The sequence below is a fragment of the Drosophila sechellia genome, chromosome X (genome assembly GCF_004382195.2).
Source record: "Drosophila sechellia strain sech25 chromosome X, ASM438219v1, whole genome shotgun sequence".
Classification (NCBI taxonomy): Eukaryota; Metazoa; Arthropoda; class Insecta; order Diptera; family Drosophilidae; genus Drosophila; species Drosophila sechellia.
In genome coordinates, this window is record NC_045954.1 from 8342598 (window position 1) to 8358360 (window position 15763).

General features: G+C 49.3%; 2 protein-coding genes across 3 annotated transcripts; one reads left to right on the forward strand and one right to left on the reverse strand.

The window, feature by feature from the left end:
- The first annotated feature begins 210 nt into the window (after positions 1-210).
- On the forward strand, positions 211-9720 carry LOC6619835 (DENN domain-containing protein Crag). Of its 2 annotated transcripts, XM_032726647.1 has the most exons (14): positions 211-692; positions 1570-1886; positions 2269-2815; positions 2873-3023; positions 3086-3357; positions 3421-3634; positions 3711-4031; positions 4101-5527; positions 5585-5887; positions 6245-6325; positions 7364-7796; positions 7861-8322; positions 8392-8576; positions 8639-9720. In XM_032726647.1, exons 2-14 carry the CDS (start codon positions 1586-1588, stop codon positions 8955-8957), a joined length of 5016 nt encoding a protein of 1671 aa, XP_032582538.1. In that variant the 5' UTR covers positions 211-692; positions 1570-1585; the 3' UTR covers positions 8958-9720. The 2 variants fall into 2 exon arrangements, with proteins under 2 accessions (XP_032582538.1, XP_032582539.1); XM_032726648.1 differs by lacking the exon at positions 6245-6325.
- Positions 9721-10480: 760 nt separating this feature from the next.
- LOC6619836 (chromatin assembly factor 1 subunit A) lies at positions 10481-14668 on the reverse strand. The gene is made up of 3 exons (XM_032726649.1): positions 12280-14668; positions 12056-12225; positions 10481-12000 (listed from the first exon to the last, which is right to left on the reverse strand). Exons 1-3 carry the CDS (start codon positions 14549-14551, stop codon positions 10870-10872), a joined length of 3573 nt encoding a protein of 1190 aa, XP_032582540.1. The 5' UTR covers positions 14552-14668; the 3' UTR covers positions 10481-10869.
- Positions 14669-15763: the final 1095 nt, after the last annotated feature.

A 15763-nucleotide genomic window follows, 5' to 3' on the forward strand; every position in this document is an offset into this window, starting at 1 on the left:
CTGTAATTACTCCGTTCAAATTGTTTAAAAGTAGTCTTTGAGAATTAGAATTCAACCAGGCGGGAAAAGTTTGCAATTGGCGTTGACATTCTTTCAAAGTAATCGGCAGTTAGGTCTATCGATAGACCAAAAGCTATTGTCATCTGGCAACGCTGAAAAAGGCCTGAAGCAAAGGCCAAATAGTTATTAATAATAGTAAATCCGATAATAATAGTCGCGTGTTTCGTATTGCATGTTAATTATATAGTTCGCCAAGCAGCGCATACAGGCGATTGGCACATTCCGCCAGTCACACCGAGCCGCGTACACGGCTGGCAGGCCAGTTAAACGAACATTATTCCTTACTTTTCTGTCCACTGCACTCCACACGTATTTGCGTAGCTTTTAAAGTGGCTAAATTAGTGGATTTCAACGCACTTGGCGCGTCTTAGTCAAAGTTAGTGGCCCAGTTAAGCAGTCCAATTGGAAAACTGTGAAAATGATGTAAAGGAAAACTCTCAAGTAGTCCAACTGTGTGTGCGTGTGTGTGTGTGTGCGTGCGGTGAGTGTTGGTGAGTGGAAATTAACGTAGTGTGAAGAAAAGCGAAGGAAAAGCGACAATTGCAGTCCAAGGCGAACAGCAAAAACAACTGAAGGTTGCCCACGCCCCCTTCGTCCCCGCGCCCCCTTGGAGGACAACTAACGGGAGTGCAGTAAGTTCACCAGCCAGCCCCTCTTCCCCTCCCTGCGCCCATGCCCTACGTCTTCCACTCACACCTGCCAATTGGACTCCTGTAAACAAAAACAACGCATCAGCAATCAACACAAACAAAATGCGTTGGTGCTATTGTGCTGTAAAACGGAAGCGGAGGAAGTTGAATCATCAAGCGGAACTTGTTTTCCCCAGCTCCATTTGTTCTTGCTGTCGCTGTTGTTGCTGTTGCTTTTGTTGCTGCTGCCGCGCGAAGCATAAAAAGTCGCCAGCATACAAAGTCCAATCAGAGTATCAGTTAATGCATGCAATTCCAATCGGACGACGACTTTATCGGTATATGTAAACAAAAGCATTTTGCGCCCTGCGGGCAGAGATATACAGTGAAGCCTGCGCTTGGGGTCACCAACCAGTACTCCAGTGGGTCACCCACAACATAACCATATAATCTTGCGGTTCTTCTTTGTGGGTAATGCGATCGGATGTGATGAAATAATGAAGATATCAGTTCAGCTCTTTTACCATTCGGTTTTTAAGAGATAACATCATTTTCACTTCGTTCGAAAAACCGCAAAGTAAACATGTTTCTCTTCATGAAATCTTAAAAACATAAAGATTTATATATGTTTTCTCATATCCGTTGCAAGAACCAAGGGAATCACTTGTGTCGCTTATCTGAATCTTTCCCTCGGAAGAAGAACCATTGACTTTGCCCCCAGGTGATGATAACTCAACAAAATATTAATAAATGTGGGATTGGGAGCCACCCCAACTAGTAGAACTGGTGTTCCCTGTCAACCTTATCTTATCTGGTCTGCCAGTCCCGCCATGCCCAGAAATTAACCACTCAAACCGGGGTCTTTTGCTGTCTCTTGCAGAGGAAACGGCGCCGCCATGGAGGAGAAGCGCATCGCCGACTACTTTGTGGTGGCCGGAATGCCGGAGCATCCGCAGCTGTTGCAGGAGAACATCTTCAATGACTCGGGAAGATTGAGGGCGGCCACTACCATCGAACCGATCACGGACATCGGCGTCTATTTCCCGCTGCTGGGCGAGGAGGTGCCCGAGGGATACGAAATCCTCTCGCACACGCCCACGGGTCTACAGGCGAACCTCAATCACGGATCGGTGCGCACCACCGACTGCTACATATACTTCCGGCGTGGCAAGGATCGCCCGCCTCTCGTGGACATAGGTGGGTGCATTTCTACCAGGAGACCATTAGTGTTTAGCTTTGTATTTGAAAGTTTGCCTATCAAAGTTCTGACTTACTTCCGGTTGTGTTTTTTTTTCGGAGAACTCCAAGTTGTTTTTGGTAGATTTAAGAAACCAAAATGAAAGACTGGGTTGTATTTATTGATAACGAAAGTAAATTTAAATATTATAATCTCTTTTAATTAAATATTAAAAACTCGTGATAAAGCCAACAAATTGTTGCTTATTTAAATCAAATATCGTTCACAGTCAAAACTAAAATATGCAATATAAAATGTAGAGTTATAGGTGATTAAATGCTTGCGCCGTCATTTCTATGTAATAAAACTCGACTTTTATATTAATCTTTTCCACCTTTGCAGGAGTCCTGTATGATGGCCACGAGCGGATCATGTCGGATGCGGAAATCGTGGCGGAGACGCCCGGCGGCAGGGTGGCCAATGTGAACAACTCGTCCGCGAAGACGTTTCTCACGTACCGACGCGCCCGGGCGGACATGCCCTGCAACGAGCTGGTGGTCACCGAACTGTGCGTCATTGTCCAGAGCAAGGGTGAGCGGGCTCCGCACGCCTTCTGCCTAATCTACAAGACTCTGAACAAGGGCTATGTGGGCAGCGATGTCTATCTGTGCTACAAGAAGTCCATGTACCGGCCCAAGCACATCAGCTACAAGCCGGAGATCCTGCTGCGTTACCCCACCGTCGACCACACCGACTTCCCGCTGAATCTGTGTCCGAGCGTGCCGCTCTTCTGCCTGCCAATGGGCGCTTCACTGGAGGCCTGGCCACACGTCAACGGCACGGAGAAGCGGAAACCCATCAGTCCGGTGTTCAGCACTTTTGTGCTCACCGTGAGCGATGGCACCTACAAAGTGTACGGATCGGCGTTGACTTTCTACGAGGATTACGAGTAAGTTGCAATTGAATATATTTTTAAAGTATATACACTTAGGATTTACACTTTCAGCGAGTCAAAATTGTCGGCTGAGCAGAAGGAGCAGCTCGGTTGGGACGAGGACTTCGGCGCCCAGCACTCGCTGCACATGATCAAGGCTATATGTCTGCTGTCGCATCATCCCTTTGGTGACACCTTCGACAAATGGCTGAAGTACCTCCATGTGAGGTTACACTCCCATTAACTTCGATTCCATCTAATCCTTATCTGGTGTTTTCGTTACAGCGAATGGTGCTGTATGACGTTAATATACCCATTCCCGTGGAGCGCTACATCACCCAGCTGCTGGACGAAGTGCCGTTTCCGGCGCCCAGCATTCACCTGCAGCTGTCCAGCGAGTCCAACGATCGCATCCTGCTCACACAGCCGGAGGATTCCCCGCTGCCGCGAAGTGGCGCCGGTTTCCACATACTGCTCCAGAATCTGGGCACCGACAACTGTCTGCATGTGCTGCTGCTGGCTCTCACCGAACAGAAGATACTCATCCACTCACTCAGGTATGTGCATCACACGTACCAAATACCCTTACCGTATCCTACATATCGATTTATTCGCCGCAGACCTGCCACGTTGACTGCTGTGGCCGAAGCCATTGTCTCCCTGCTGTTTCCGTTCAAGTGGCAGTGTCCGTACATCCCACTTTGTCCGCTGGGTTTGGCGGAGGTGCTCCATGCCCCATTGCCTTATCTCATTGGCGTGGACTCGCGCTTCTTCGATTTGTACGAGCCGCCCACGGATGTCACCTGCATCGATCTGGACACCAACAACATTAGCGTACGTTTGGGGCTAGTTTTCGGATTAGAAATGTGTTTCTAATGAATTAATATTGCACCTATTACCGTACTTGCAGCTATGTGAGTCGCAGCGCCACTTGTCACCCAAGCTGCTGCCGAAACGTGCAGCCCGCCTACTTCGCCAGACGCTCACCGAACTGGAGAATGCCAAGCCCATAAGCTATGACTCCACAAACAGTTTGGATCGCGACATTCGGAAGCGGAAGCGAGAGGTGGTGCTGGAGCAGCGCATCCAGGAGGCCTTTCTGCTCTTCATGGCCAGCATTCTGCGCGGCTACAGGGACTTTCTGGTCCCCATTTCCAAAGCACCCTCGGTGGGAGCCACCGATCCGAGTGCCCTCTTCCAGCTGAAGGCCTTTTTGAGATCGCGGGATAAGGTAAGAAAACTGTTTTAGCATTATTTGCTTAGTCAGTCAGACAAAACACTTTGATCTACCCACAAACAGTCGCACCAGAAGTTCTTCGAATTGATGATGAAGACCCAGATGTTCATCCGTTTCATTGAGGAGCGCTCCTTTGTCTCCGACGGCGATCATGGCCTCAGCTTTTTTGACGAGTGTGCGGAGAAGGTGGGCAACTACGATGAGACGCCCGCCCAGCTGCATTTGGTGGACTGGGACACGGGGCAGAACAGCGAGCGCACCAAGTACATCTTTCCACCGGACAGCGTGACTCCGGCGGGATCTCAGCCTGGCGGCGGAGGAGGAGGATTAGCCTACAACTACGAGAACTTTACGCTGCAACCGGAACTGTTGCAGAGCACGAAGAAGACAGCTTTATCGAAATTTCTGCAGCTGCAGCTGAACGCTTCCCTCTCGCCAGGATCACCCATTGCCCGGCGGACCAAACACGAGATTAAGCTGTCCCAGAAGATGGCCAGCCGTTGTCAGCAGCATCCGGAGGCGTGGTCCAAATACTTGTTGGCCACCTGCTACTCGCTCTACTTCCTCATCCTGCCATCCATGGTCTTGGATCCGCGGCACGCCGGCAAGGAGCCAGAGATACTGCGCGCCGCCTACGATGTCCTGGTGCGAGCCAGTCGCCTGAAGATCACCTGTGACGAGTTCTGCTACAGGATCATGATGCAGTTGTGCGGTATTCACAATCTGCCAGTGCTGGCCGTCCGTCTGCACTACCTGATGAAGCGCTCTGGCGTGCAGGCCAATGCGCTCACCTATGGCTTCTACAACCGCTGCGTCCTTGAGTCGCAGTGGCCCCAGGACAGTACCACGATCAGCCAGATCCGCTGGAATCGCATTAAGAACGTGGTGCTGGGAGCGGCGCAGTTCCGCAAGGCTGGCAAACAAAGGGCCGCCTCCAAGGTGAACAAGTCGCTCAGCGCATCCCAGGACCAGAACCTCAGCACCCTGGAAACGGTGGACGGACAGTCGCGCACCAGTTTGGCTTCCTCCTCCGGCGATGGCGGTGGCCATGGACTGCTCGATTTTGCCGCCTTCGATCGGCTTAGGAACAAGTTGGGCAGCATTGTACGCCAGACGGTGACGGGCGGTAACAACGAGACAATAGGGGATGCGGTCAACAACACTGGGTTGCTCATACCCGGCGAACTCAGCGCCCCGAACACGCCGACCTATGGCGGTGACACCGAAATCCTGGCCAAGGCACTTCAGCAGCAGCAGCCACGCAAACAGATCATGAGCATTGGCGGCGGCGACGACGATGATGAGGATGAGGACGAAGATGAATACACGGCCGGATCGCCGAGCACGCCACAAAAGCAACTGGAAGCGGGCGCCGATGACCTGGAATACGCCGGTGGAGGAGACTACGAGGCGGACGAGGAGGATGACGATGAAGTTGACGAGCATGTGGCCGCACAGCGGGCACGTCAGCGAGTGCAGAGTCCAACCAAGTGAGTTTGGGAATACTTTCAAGCTTATCGAAATCGAATTAAAACGTTATATTTTAGAATCTCGCCACGCACGCCCGTGACCCAAAACGATCCACTGGGTGCTCTCAACGAGGAGGAGTCCGCTGCCAGTGCCACGCCCACGCAGCAGGCGCAGCAGGAGGAGCAGCACTCACAGTCGCAGATCGACAGCAGCATATACAGCGACAAGCCGATCCTGTTCCGGGGCCAGAGGAGCGCCACTTTCGACGAATCTACGCAGATCGGGAAGAGTATGCACCGTTCGGAAACGATGCCGGTGGCCAGCAGCGGTGTGACCAACAGCCTGGCCAACATCGGATCCTCGCTGAAGTTCACGTTCGGGTAACTCCGGCATTCCACAGCCTTTCCTCCCCCGATCCCTCATTCTGTGTCTCCCTTAAATCATCTGAACACACTATTCCACAAGCATTCCACCGTCCACTCACCAAAACAAGCGGATTAGTTTTCCCTTATTTTAGAATTTTCTTCCCTAACTACATGGCTTTTCCTGTTTTCACATCAGTTGCTTTGAGCTTAACCATTTGATAATGGTCTATATCTTTCAATTCAATCGAATGATGTGGAAAACTGGAGAAGCCATGTATTTCTACTACCTCTTTCTGAATCGAACCAGTTTCTGTGCCACATTTCGTTTATGATTTATTTACATATATATATATATATATAATTATATCTTAGACGTTATTCACCCGCACGATTGTCCCTTAAGAAAGACTTGAAATTGCCCGCCAATATTATAGAAAATATATCGAGCATAAGGTAAGTGGAGACCTTTCTTAGAGAACAACTAGACAAACATACCCGAAAACTACACCCACTTGTGTGTTGTGCTGCTTTCCACGCTATACACCTGGCATTCAAATTGTGCTCTCTCGGTGAAGGAGGTTTTTTTTTTTAAAATATTTCTTGGGTCGCAGTTAAGATAATCTCATTTCCCACTTTGATCTGTTCCTTGTGTTCAGATGTAAATCTTAAGTGTATGTTATATGTTTCAGTTTTTCAGGGATGTTCTATGTCTTGTCTTCTTAATATCTGAATACTTTATTGTACTTAAATTTGTTATATATTCTGTAAAACAGGCCAATACTAACTATTTGCAATGCACAAGTGGACAGCGGCAATTAACACACAGCGGCACAACAAAACACACACACACAACAGAGTCTTAACCTCTTGTTTTCGTTTTGTGTTCCACATAAGTTCCACACCCGAAATGCTGTTCCACAGAGTTTCGCCTTTGGTTCTGTTTACGGTTACAGTTACAGTTATGGTTACGGTTATGGTTTATAGTCCCCTTAAAAAACTTCGTTGGTGGCGGGCAATTCAAGGTTTGACTAAAGCCACGCAAAGCATCCACACTAACTCGATTAAATCGAACAAACTAACTAACTAACGGCCATTCACAAGCAACGCACCACCATGATATATAGCAGCACCACCAGCAGCTGATTTCCCCGATCTCATATATGTATTTAACTTTTGGATTAACTTAAGGGAGTTCCTAAAACTACTGTATGATTATTTTTTACTACGTGTAATTGATTAGTGTTTGATAACATTGGTGTATTAAAGCACAAGTTCATGGATTTAAGAATAATATGAACCAGTTAACCTGTTTATTATCGGGTAATAGACCAGATCTTAAGAGCAACCAATTATATTGCTAAGATAATAACAGAGAAATCAGCTGCTAATGACTTTACCTCATTCTCGTTTCGTTGTACATAGAAATATGATAATTCATTATTGTTCAGCCTTTAAGCAACCCAATTAATTCCCGACCTTTGTACCATCCAGTCCCAGCTTGACGGGCAAGAAGTCGAACGAGTTGATCCAGGGCAGTCTGAGCAGCATCAAATCGGCGGCCAACTCGCTGACCAAGAAGTTCGACGAGATCAAAGGCGTGATATCGGCCAATTCGACGCCGACGAAGACGAACAATGGACACCATCCCCATGGCCTGCATCATGGGCACCACCATCCGCACCACCACCATCATCATCATTCGCAGCACGGCAATGCGGAGCAGGAGGAGCACGATGCGGCCGTCCACGAGGAGGGCAAGCTGCGTCGCGTCTCCAGCGACCTGGATCCATGGGGCAGGCTCAGCGAGTCGCGCAAATCCAGCTACAATAACCTGGTGCCGCTCGGCGAGAACAGCTCCACAGGCGCCCTCCACATGCACGCCTTTCCCGCTGTGCCCGACAACCTCTATAGTCTCACAAGCGAGGTTAGTACAGATAGCCTGGAATCTGAATGTATCCTCACCCACTTATGCACTTTTAAATCCACAGAACGCCGCGGATCGTGACTGCGATGTGTTGATCCAGCTGACGACCTGTTCGCAGTGCCACAATTGCTCGGTGCTCGTCTACGACGAGGAGATCATGAGCGGCTGGACGGCGGAGGACTCCAACCTGAACACCACCTGCCACGCCTGCAACAAGCTCACGGTGCCTTTCCTCAGCGTACAGATCGAGCGGCAGGCGGAGGAGTCGGAACAGTCGGATCCGCTGCAGGACGGCAAGGAGCAAACAGCCAACGGCACTAGCCACAAGACCAGCCTAACCGTGCCGTATCTAAATCCGCTGGTGCTGCGCAAGGAGCTGGAGAATATACTAACGCAGGAGGGTGACATTGCGCTGATAAAACCGGAGTTCGTCGATGAGCACCCGATCATCTACTGGAACTTGCTCTGGCTAATGGAGCGCATCGAGAGCAAGACGCACCTGCCCGAGCTCTGTCTGCCCGTGCCGGTAGGTCATTCAATATGGCTCCTAATGATGATGTACCATTGATTAATGTTTGATTTCTCAACTGGTTAGAGCGACAAGGAGCACATCGATCCGCTGAGCAAGGTGAAGACGGTGCACATCCAGTGCCTATGGGATAATCTGAGTCTGCATACCGAGGCCAGTGGCCCACCCATGTACTTGCTGTACAGGGAGACCCAGCCGACGAGTCCGCTCATCAAGGCGCTGCTCACCGACCACGCGCAGCTCAACAAGAAGTAAGTAGATCCAGGCAAGAGAGCAGTTATTCCAATACCAATGATGTCTTTGTGTCCTTCAGTGTCATTCAGCAAATCATTTCGGCCATCCGGTGCAATGACTTCGCCACTCCCCTCAAGCGCTTGGCCAATGAGCGACACAAGCTGAAGAGCAACGGCGTGGAGCGATCGCACTCGTTCTACCGCGACATACTCTTCCTGGCCCTGACCGCCATCGGAAGGTCCAACGTGGACCTGGCCACATTCCATCGCGAGTATGCAACCGTGTTCGACAAGCTGACGGAGCGGGAGTGCAACATGTACTATCGCAACCAGGATCTGCCGCCCTCGGCATCGACGATCTTCTGTCGTGCTTACTTCCGCCCGCTCCTGCTGCCCTGACGCAGTGGCTCCCAGCTGGAGGCAGGAGCAGCTCCAAGAGATGCCGAAGTGGACACATGATGGAGCAGCCGAAGCCTAAAAGACAAAACGACCAAATAACTCGACAACAAAATGGAAACGAAGGGAGAGTTTGACGACAACGAAACGCTTATCACACACCTTAGGCTAGGTCGATTTTATAGATGGGACGAGTATGAATTAATTTTACTTAGATATCAGAGCTCTTATTTACGTTACGGAAAAGAAAAGGACGGTATTTTGGAACTATTCCTAGTAGGCTATAAAAATTTAATTGTTTTAAACGGAAACTACTTGATTCGAAGTGTTCTTAGGTTTTCAAACTAATAGTTTTTTTCCCAAGCGAGGAAGCGTTCTGGGCAAACTTCTTTAGAATTGTCCTCAATTTACTTGTACACAAGCCAGAATATTTATTTTTTTTAAACGAACTTTCCTAAGTGAAAGGCCCAACTTGACATGTGTTGGGATTGTGAAAACATGCAAATGATTTTGTAAATGACTTGATCTTAACATTTAAGTACTTAACGATTTTTCGCTGTTTAAAACTAATCAAAAATATACACACACACACGATTGACTGGTTTCTGTGACAATACATGAATGCGTTCAGGCAGTGCGTTTCATAGGTGTAATAGCAGCAATGGATTAGGATTAACGCCCCCTACTAATATTTTGTACTTACGACCAACTCACCTAGTCTAACGACTGCCTCTTCTGATGTCGCTAAATTTTGCATTACGGTTCAGCAAACAACGAGGCCTTACACGGCCGAAACGCACTGCACTTACCCTATCCATAAACACGAAAGGAAGCCACACTTTATGATTGCCCCTCGTCAGATTTGCCTTATTATATATAATATAACGATACATATTCGTGTACATACAAAGCTATATATGCGATCCTGTAAATCAGCATTGTTAGCGGAACCCCCCGACCTTTTCTCCCGAGCGGCTCCATCCTCTCCAGCATCCGGTTATTTCAAAAATAATCGCCTGTGTAAACGCACTTTTTTATCTTGAGATTTCCTCACAATGCTCGGCTCTTTTAGTTAGCATAGCGAACTTTTGGGAACGCGGGAAGGAGGATAAACGGGGGTCGGTTAAGTAATAGCGACGGCAGATAACAATTAAACAACGATTACAATAGCAATAATTAATGGATAATCGGATAATCGTATTTAAATGTAGATGGGATAACTCTTGCAGATCTAATGGTACGACACACGTTCACGTCCAAGTTTTTAAAGACAACACATCCCCCACACACACGACACACACGCACTTCTAAGATGCAGCCACAGTAATTTTTTTGTCGGGAATCTTAACTAAATGTATATTAAATAATTAATTTAATTGAAACGTAAAGCGTAACGAAAATGGCAAAAAGAATAAACAAACAAGTTTTAAAAATAACTTCAAGCGCTGTTTCCACTTATTCCGCACACTGATCCCCTCAAGAAAACCCCAACAATTTGGGACTGAAATGATAAATATGGCTTAAGATTTATGTATTGTGTCTATATATTTCCAATGCGAGCCCAAAATCGCCATCGAATGAAAGAACATCAGGTAGTTAGTGTATTTTTGCATATATACTATATATGTATAGCTGGCTCAACGAATATTGCAATCCGGCGAGCTTCTGTTGCTCAGCTTCTTAAAAACTTTGCGATCGAGTGGGTGGGGTGCTGGGTAGGACAGGGGTGACCCTGGTGGGGATGGGGTGGCTGAGAAGGACATATAAGTCGAACGTACATCGGAACATTTAAAATTAAATCAACTTACGAGTGAAACTACCGAGAAAAAAATTGTGTATTCTTAAAATACTCCCTAAGCAGGAAGCGAAATCGCGATCGCGATATTTCCTTAGGGGATCTAGCTTAAGCCTACTCCTAATCCGAGAGCATCACCACATCATCGACGACGGTGGGCGGCGGCTTCTCCTGCTTCTTCTCCTTGGGTTTGCTGGCATCGCTCTGGCGTTGCAGGAACTGGCTGATCAGCTTGTTCTTGGTGGCCGAGGGAATCGGCTGATCCCTGGGCACGGACATGATCAGGGTGGCCCGCTTCTTGGCGCCCTGACCCGCCTGCGCCTGTCCACTGATGGGCGTTGTGGGTGCCGAGTTGGCAGCGGGCGAGGCGGCTGGTTCTGCATCCGTTGGTGGACTTTGATCTTGCTGCGCTGCATCTGGTCCGTTGCTAACCTTGGGCGTCAACGTGTAATTCCACTGATTCTGCAGCTGGAGATCCGGCAGCTGGAACTTTTCCAGCATATCGCTGGCCACCACCCAGCAGAGGCGCTTCTTCGGTTTCCTGCTCTTCTTGGCGCTGTTGGCACTGGCGGGAGCGGCCTCGGGTGTGCCCAGCTCCACGGTCTTCCAGCTGGCCAGCTCGTCGAATTTCTCGCGCAGCACAGCCTTTGAGGGCAGCGTTGTTTGATTGGGCTCGGCGGTCGCTTGGGTTTTCAGGTACTCTAAATACTCGTTGATCAGGAACATCTTCGAGTTCCGATTGCCGTGGGTAAGGCGCACCAGCTGCTGCATGAGACGATCGTCCAGCTGCAGCGGCACCGGCTGCTCTGGCGTCTGATCCTGACGCTCCGGTTCCGGCGGAGGCTCCAGGCTGAGTGGCTCCATCTGCCAACAGGCGTACATGTCGATGGTGTGGGCAAAGATAGCTGGGAATAGCTCGGACTTGTTGCCGTTCTCGTCCAGCCAAACGGGACCCAGCAGGCGCGCCTTGATCTTTTTCGTCTGCTTCTTCATTTCCTGGGCGAACTCCTGCTGCAGCACCTGGAGTTTGGCCTTCTGCGCTTCCCGCGTGTGGCCGTCTTCCATTCCGTCGCCATCGTTTTGCAGTTCCTCGTCGCTGAGATGGCCGTGCGGCACGTACCACTCGTTGTACTCCTCCTCCGATTCCTCCTCTGACTCCTTCTCTTTCTCGTCCTCGCTGGCGCTCAGCGATTCCCCCGGTTCCTCCTCCTCCCACTCGCAATCGGAGTCCACTTCGTAGTCGAAGAGCACCTGCGATATATGATATTTGTGTTATGATATTTAAGCCAGAAGAAGTGATTCATACCTTATCTTGTGCCAGCGGGCGTCGGGCGGAGATGCTGCTGCTCTTTTTGCGCCAGGTGCCGTAGTACGGAGGCCTCCGGTTGTCGGCGAAATGCAGATACTTGGCCTTCATTCGGGTCAGCTGCTTGGGCTGTTCCACCTCGATAGGCAGTCCCGCCGGCGAAAGGTAATCTGATGATGTAGATGATGGTGAAGAAGATTGTTTAATATCTTGCAGCCACTTACCTATCACTTGAACATCGTCATCTTCCTCCTCGTCCTTGGTGCGTCTCTGGAGCTTCACATCGCGCTGCATCTTGAGCGGCTTGCGCCGTCCGCTGCTCAAATCGCTAAGATAGAGATTAGCCCGATTTGTTGGCTTTCGCCTGACGATGTCCTGCTCCTCCTCCTCCTCGTCGTCAACTTCCTCGTCCCGGTGTCGGAAAAGTTTATCTAGCTGGGAGCGCTGCTCCTGGCCGAGCGAGTTGCGCACGATCGGTGCTAGCAGCATGTCGTCCTTGATCTGAAATGGTCGAAAGGCCAGCGTTTGGCTGCTGGCCTTGGAGCTGTCGCAGCTGCTTTGCTCGTGCTCCAGGTAGAATGTGTTGTTGGATCCGCTGCCGCCCTTGGGCTGCTTGGGCACGAAGAACTTGGAGAAGGACTCGGCGGCGCGCTTCTTCTTTTGCTCGGCCTCCTCACGCTCCTGCTCCTTCTTGCGGCGCTCCTCGTCCTTTTTGCGCTGCACCTCCTCCTTGGCCTCGTTGCGTTTGCGCTTCTCCTCGTTCTTGGAGTCCATCTCCGCCTGCCGCTTGCGCTCCTTCTCCTCCTTTTCCATCTTCCTCTGCTGCTCCTTCTGATCCTTCTCCAGCTTCCGCTGCTGTTCCTTTTCATCGCGCTCCTGCTTCTTTTGCTGCTCGCGATGCTCCTTCTCCTGCTGCTTGAGGCGACGCTCCTCCGCCAGCTTTTGCTCCTTCTCCTCGCGAGCCTTTTTCCTTTGCTCCAAGAGTCGTTGCTGTTTGGGCGTAAGACCCTTTGGGGCACCGGTTTCCTCCGGCAGACTCTTCCTGTTCAGGCGAGTTTCCTTTTGGCCGGAGGCTCTGTCTGTGGCCGCGGTGTCCGTGTCCGCATCCATCTCGTGCTCGCTGCTGGAACTGTTGGCCTCGCTGGTCGAGAGGATCACCGAGATTTCCGCAGCTTCCGGAGATTCGTTGTCCGACTTAACTTGGGTAGATGGCTCGACTTTCTTGGAATCCTTCTTGGCCGTCGCCGATTTCTGTGAGTTCGACGCATCTTCAGAAGTCTTTTTCTTGGCTCCAATTTGATGATTTTTCACAGCAGCAAGTTGTTCTTTTAGATTATTTGCAGGTAAGTCTGCTTTCTCTTTCTTTGACTTTGTTGTTGTGCTGTCTTTGTTTGTTGTGCTGTCTTCCTTCTCTTCTTTCTTACTCTTTTCAGATGGCTTTGCTCCCTCCTTCTTGCCTTTTCCTACGGTTTTGCTTGTGTCCTTCTTTGGGACTTCTTTTGGCTTGGAATCCTCTGCAATCGGCGGATCTTTGTTGTCTTTAGCGGTGGTCTTGACCTCCGGTTTATCCTTCTTATTAGTTTCCACTTTCTTTCCCATAAAGAGATCTATTGTGGCCTGATCGTTCTTTTTATTTTGTTCTGCGTTCTTTGGCTCTTCCTTCTTCGACTCCTTGCCCGGCTTCTTGGACTCCTCCTGCTTCTTTGAGTCCTTCCCATGCTCCTGCCTGACCTCCTCCTCCTTCTGTTTGCCGCTTGCAGAGCTGTTTTCTGGGGATTTCTCACGCGCCGTTTGTACTTTTGGCCTCTTCTGGGGGTTCAGTTCTTCGGCCATGATCTCTATGTCATCGCTGGACTCGCTGTCCCCCTTGGCAACATCCGTGTTCGAAGTCTCCAACGGTTCCTCAGATTTCTTCAGGGATTTTCTGCGCTTTGATCGCTTGTTGACCAATGGCAGCTTGATTTGTATGGGAGCCGGAGAGCCTTTCTTGGCCTCCGCCTTCTTAGGCTTCGTCTTGACCACCTTGGACGACTTGGCCTCCACCACCTCATCCTGGCTCACCATCTCCTTGTCGGCCTCGTCCTCATCCAGTTCTATGACATCATCCGCTATCGAATCCGTGGTCTTGACCTTTTTGGTGGCAATGGAACTGGCCAGATTTAAGTTCTCCTTGCTGGTCGAACGTCGCAGTTGCCCCGTAGAGCAGCCAGTGCCCTCCGATGGCGACTCATCGTCGTACGAAAGCTTTCGCTTGCGGGGAGCGGGATCGTCCTCATCCAGGATCACAGTGACGGGGCCGGAGCCGGTGGTGGCGGGGGACGATGAGGAGGAGGAGGATGTGGGCCCCGCCCCACCGCCAGGCGTTATTAACTTAAAGGGCAAACGCGTCTGCACGAACTTCTTGCCACCGCTGGCCGTCTTTTCCGCTGATTTGGCCGGCACAGCCGCATCTTTTTTCCTGCCGCTGAGAGGCGTCTTCACAACGCCAGCGGGCATTTTGCTGTACTCTCTGTCTGCCTATTTCCTGTTGCCTGCGGCTTCTGTTTCCCGCAGCAAATCTTCACTTGTTTTTCGCTTAATAAAAAAGGCGGTGAAAACACACTAGCGATGGCAGTTGCGGGTGCGGATTGCCGCCAATAGATCCGATCGGGCTTTCGATAGATCGATATGATGTGCATCAGTGTTGGCAAGCGATCGAGTGGTGGAAAACTATGATAAGAGTGATCCTGTGATATGTGTGATATGTGGATCTTTTTACCCACAAATCCTTTGATCATTTCAGTGGAGAATTTAGTCTTGGTTACTATGGCAAAGTAAAGAATCAAATTATGACAAATTGGAGAATTAAGCTGTGATCTAGAAGGGTGGGAACTTAGATAAGAAAGAGGAATATCCTTGTGTTCTTTTTATTTAAGGATCTTTTGATTAGCTTACTTTAATTTTGGAGACTTTAAAACTTGAATACTGAAGTGGAGAAACTTAAAAATGTCTGTTTAAGATAGGATTGACATAAAATAAACTATTGATTTAAATAGTTTATACTTTGCAAGTTTCTTTCAATATATCTCAAATAATTTTTATTTTTAATTCCATAATGTGTTATAAGAATATTATTATTCATATTTTTCCAGAACAGTGAGCACTTTGACATAGGCAATAAAATTGAAATAGACATTGAAAATTACTCATGCAAGCGAAAGTACAATGCTGCTAATTGTTGTGCACCCTGGGCCAGCTTTATGTGAATAATTAAATACAATTAAAATACTGTCGTCTTCCCAAGTTTTTCCATTTCTGCAAGCTATCAGGTTGATTGGGTACGTAGTTATTGTTACCTTTTGATGCAGCTGACAGATATCGCCCCACTGCCCGTAATTGTTTACTTAGTTTAATGTGGCATTTTTGCTAATCCCGGATAAGTGGAAAAATGCTTGCGGCCACAGTCACAGCCACTGTTGACCCCTTTCCACCTGGCGACCTGGTTGACATGGAGACCCGAGCCGAGGGAATGGGAGATCCTGCCTCCGGCTGCCTGCGTCGCAGCGTCCTGGAATACATTTCATTTAATTACAATTTGTTTCAATAGGCCAACACGTACACAAAGCACAAAGGGGGAAGGGGGGTGTGATTGCCAACTACTCTGTGATTATACATGCATATATACTATGTGTATAATTCTGATTGCAATTGCACTCCATGCACTGGATT

Coding starts and splice junctions, on each gene's coding strand:
- LOC6619835 (XM_032726647.1), top strand. CDS start 1,586: ATGGAGGAGAAGCGCATCGCCGACTACTTTGTGGTGGCCGGAATGCCG. Junction 1,887..2,268: donor CCCGCCTCTCGTGGACATAG/GTGGGTGCATTT, acceptor CCACCTTTGCAG/GAGTCCTGTATGATGGCCAC. Junction 4,032..4,100: donor TTTTGAGATCGCGGGATAAG/GTAAGAAAACTG, acceptor ACCCACAAACAG/TCGCACCAGAAGTTCTTCGA.
- LOC6619836 (XM_032726649.1), bottom strand. CDS start 14,551: ATGCCCGCTGGCGTTGTGAAGACGCCTCTCAGCGGCAGGAAAAAAGAT. Junction 12,226..12,279: donor TGACGATGTTCAAGTGATAG/GTAAGTGGCTGC, acceptor CTACATCATCAG/ATTACCTTTCGCCGGCGGGA. Junction 12,001..12,055: donor GCCCGCTGGCACAAGATAAG/GTATGAATCACT, acceptor CATATATCGCAG/GTGCTCTTCGACTACGAAGT.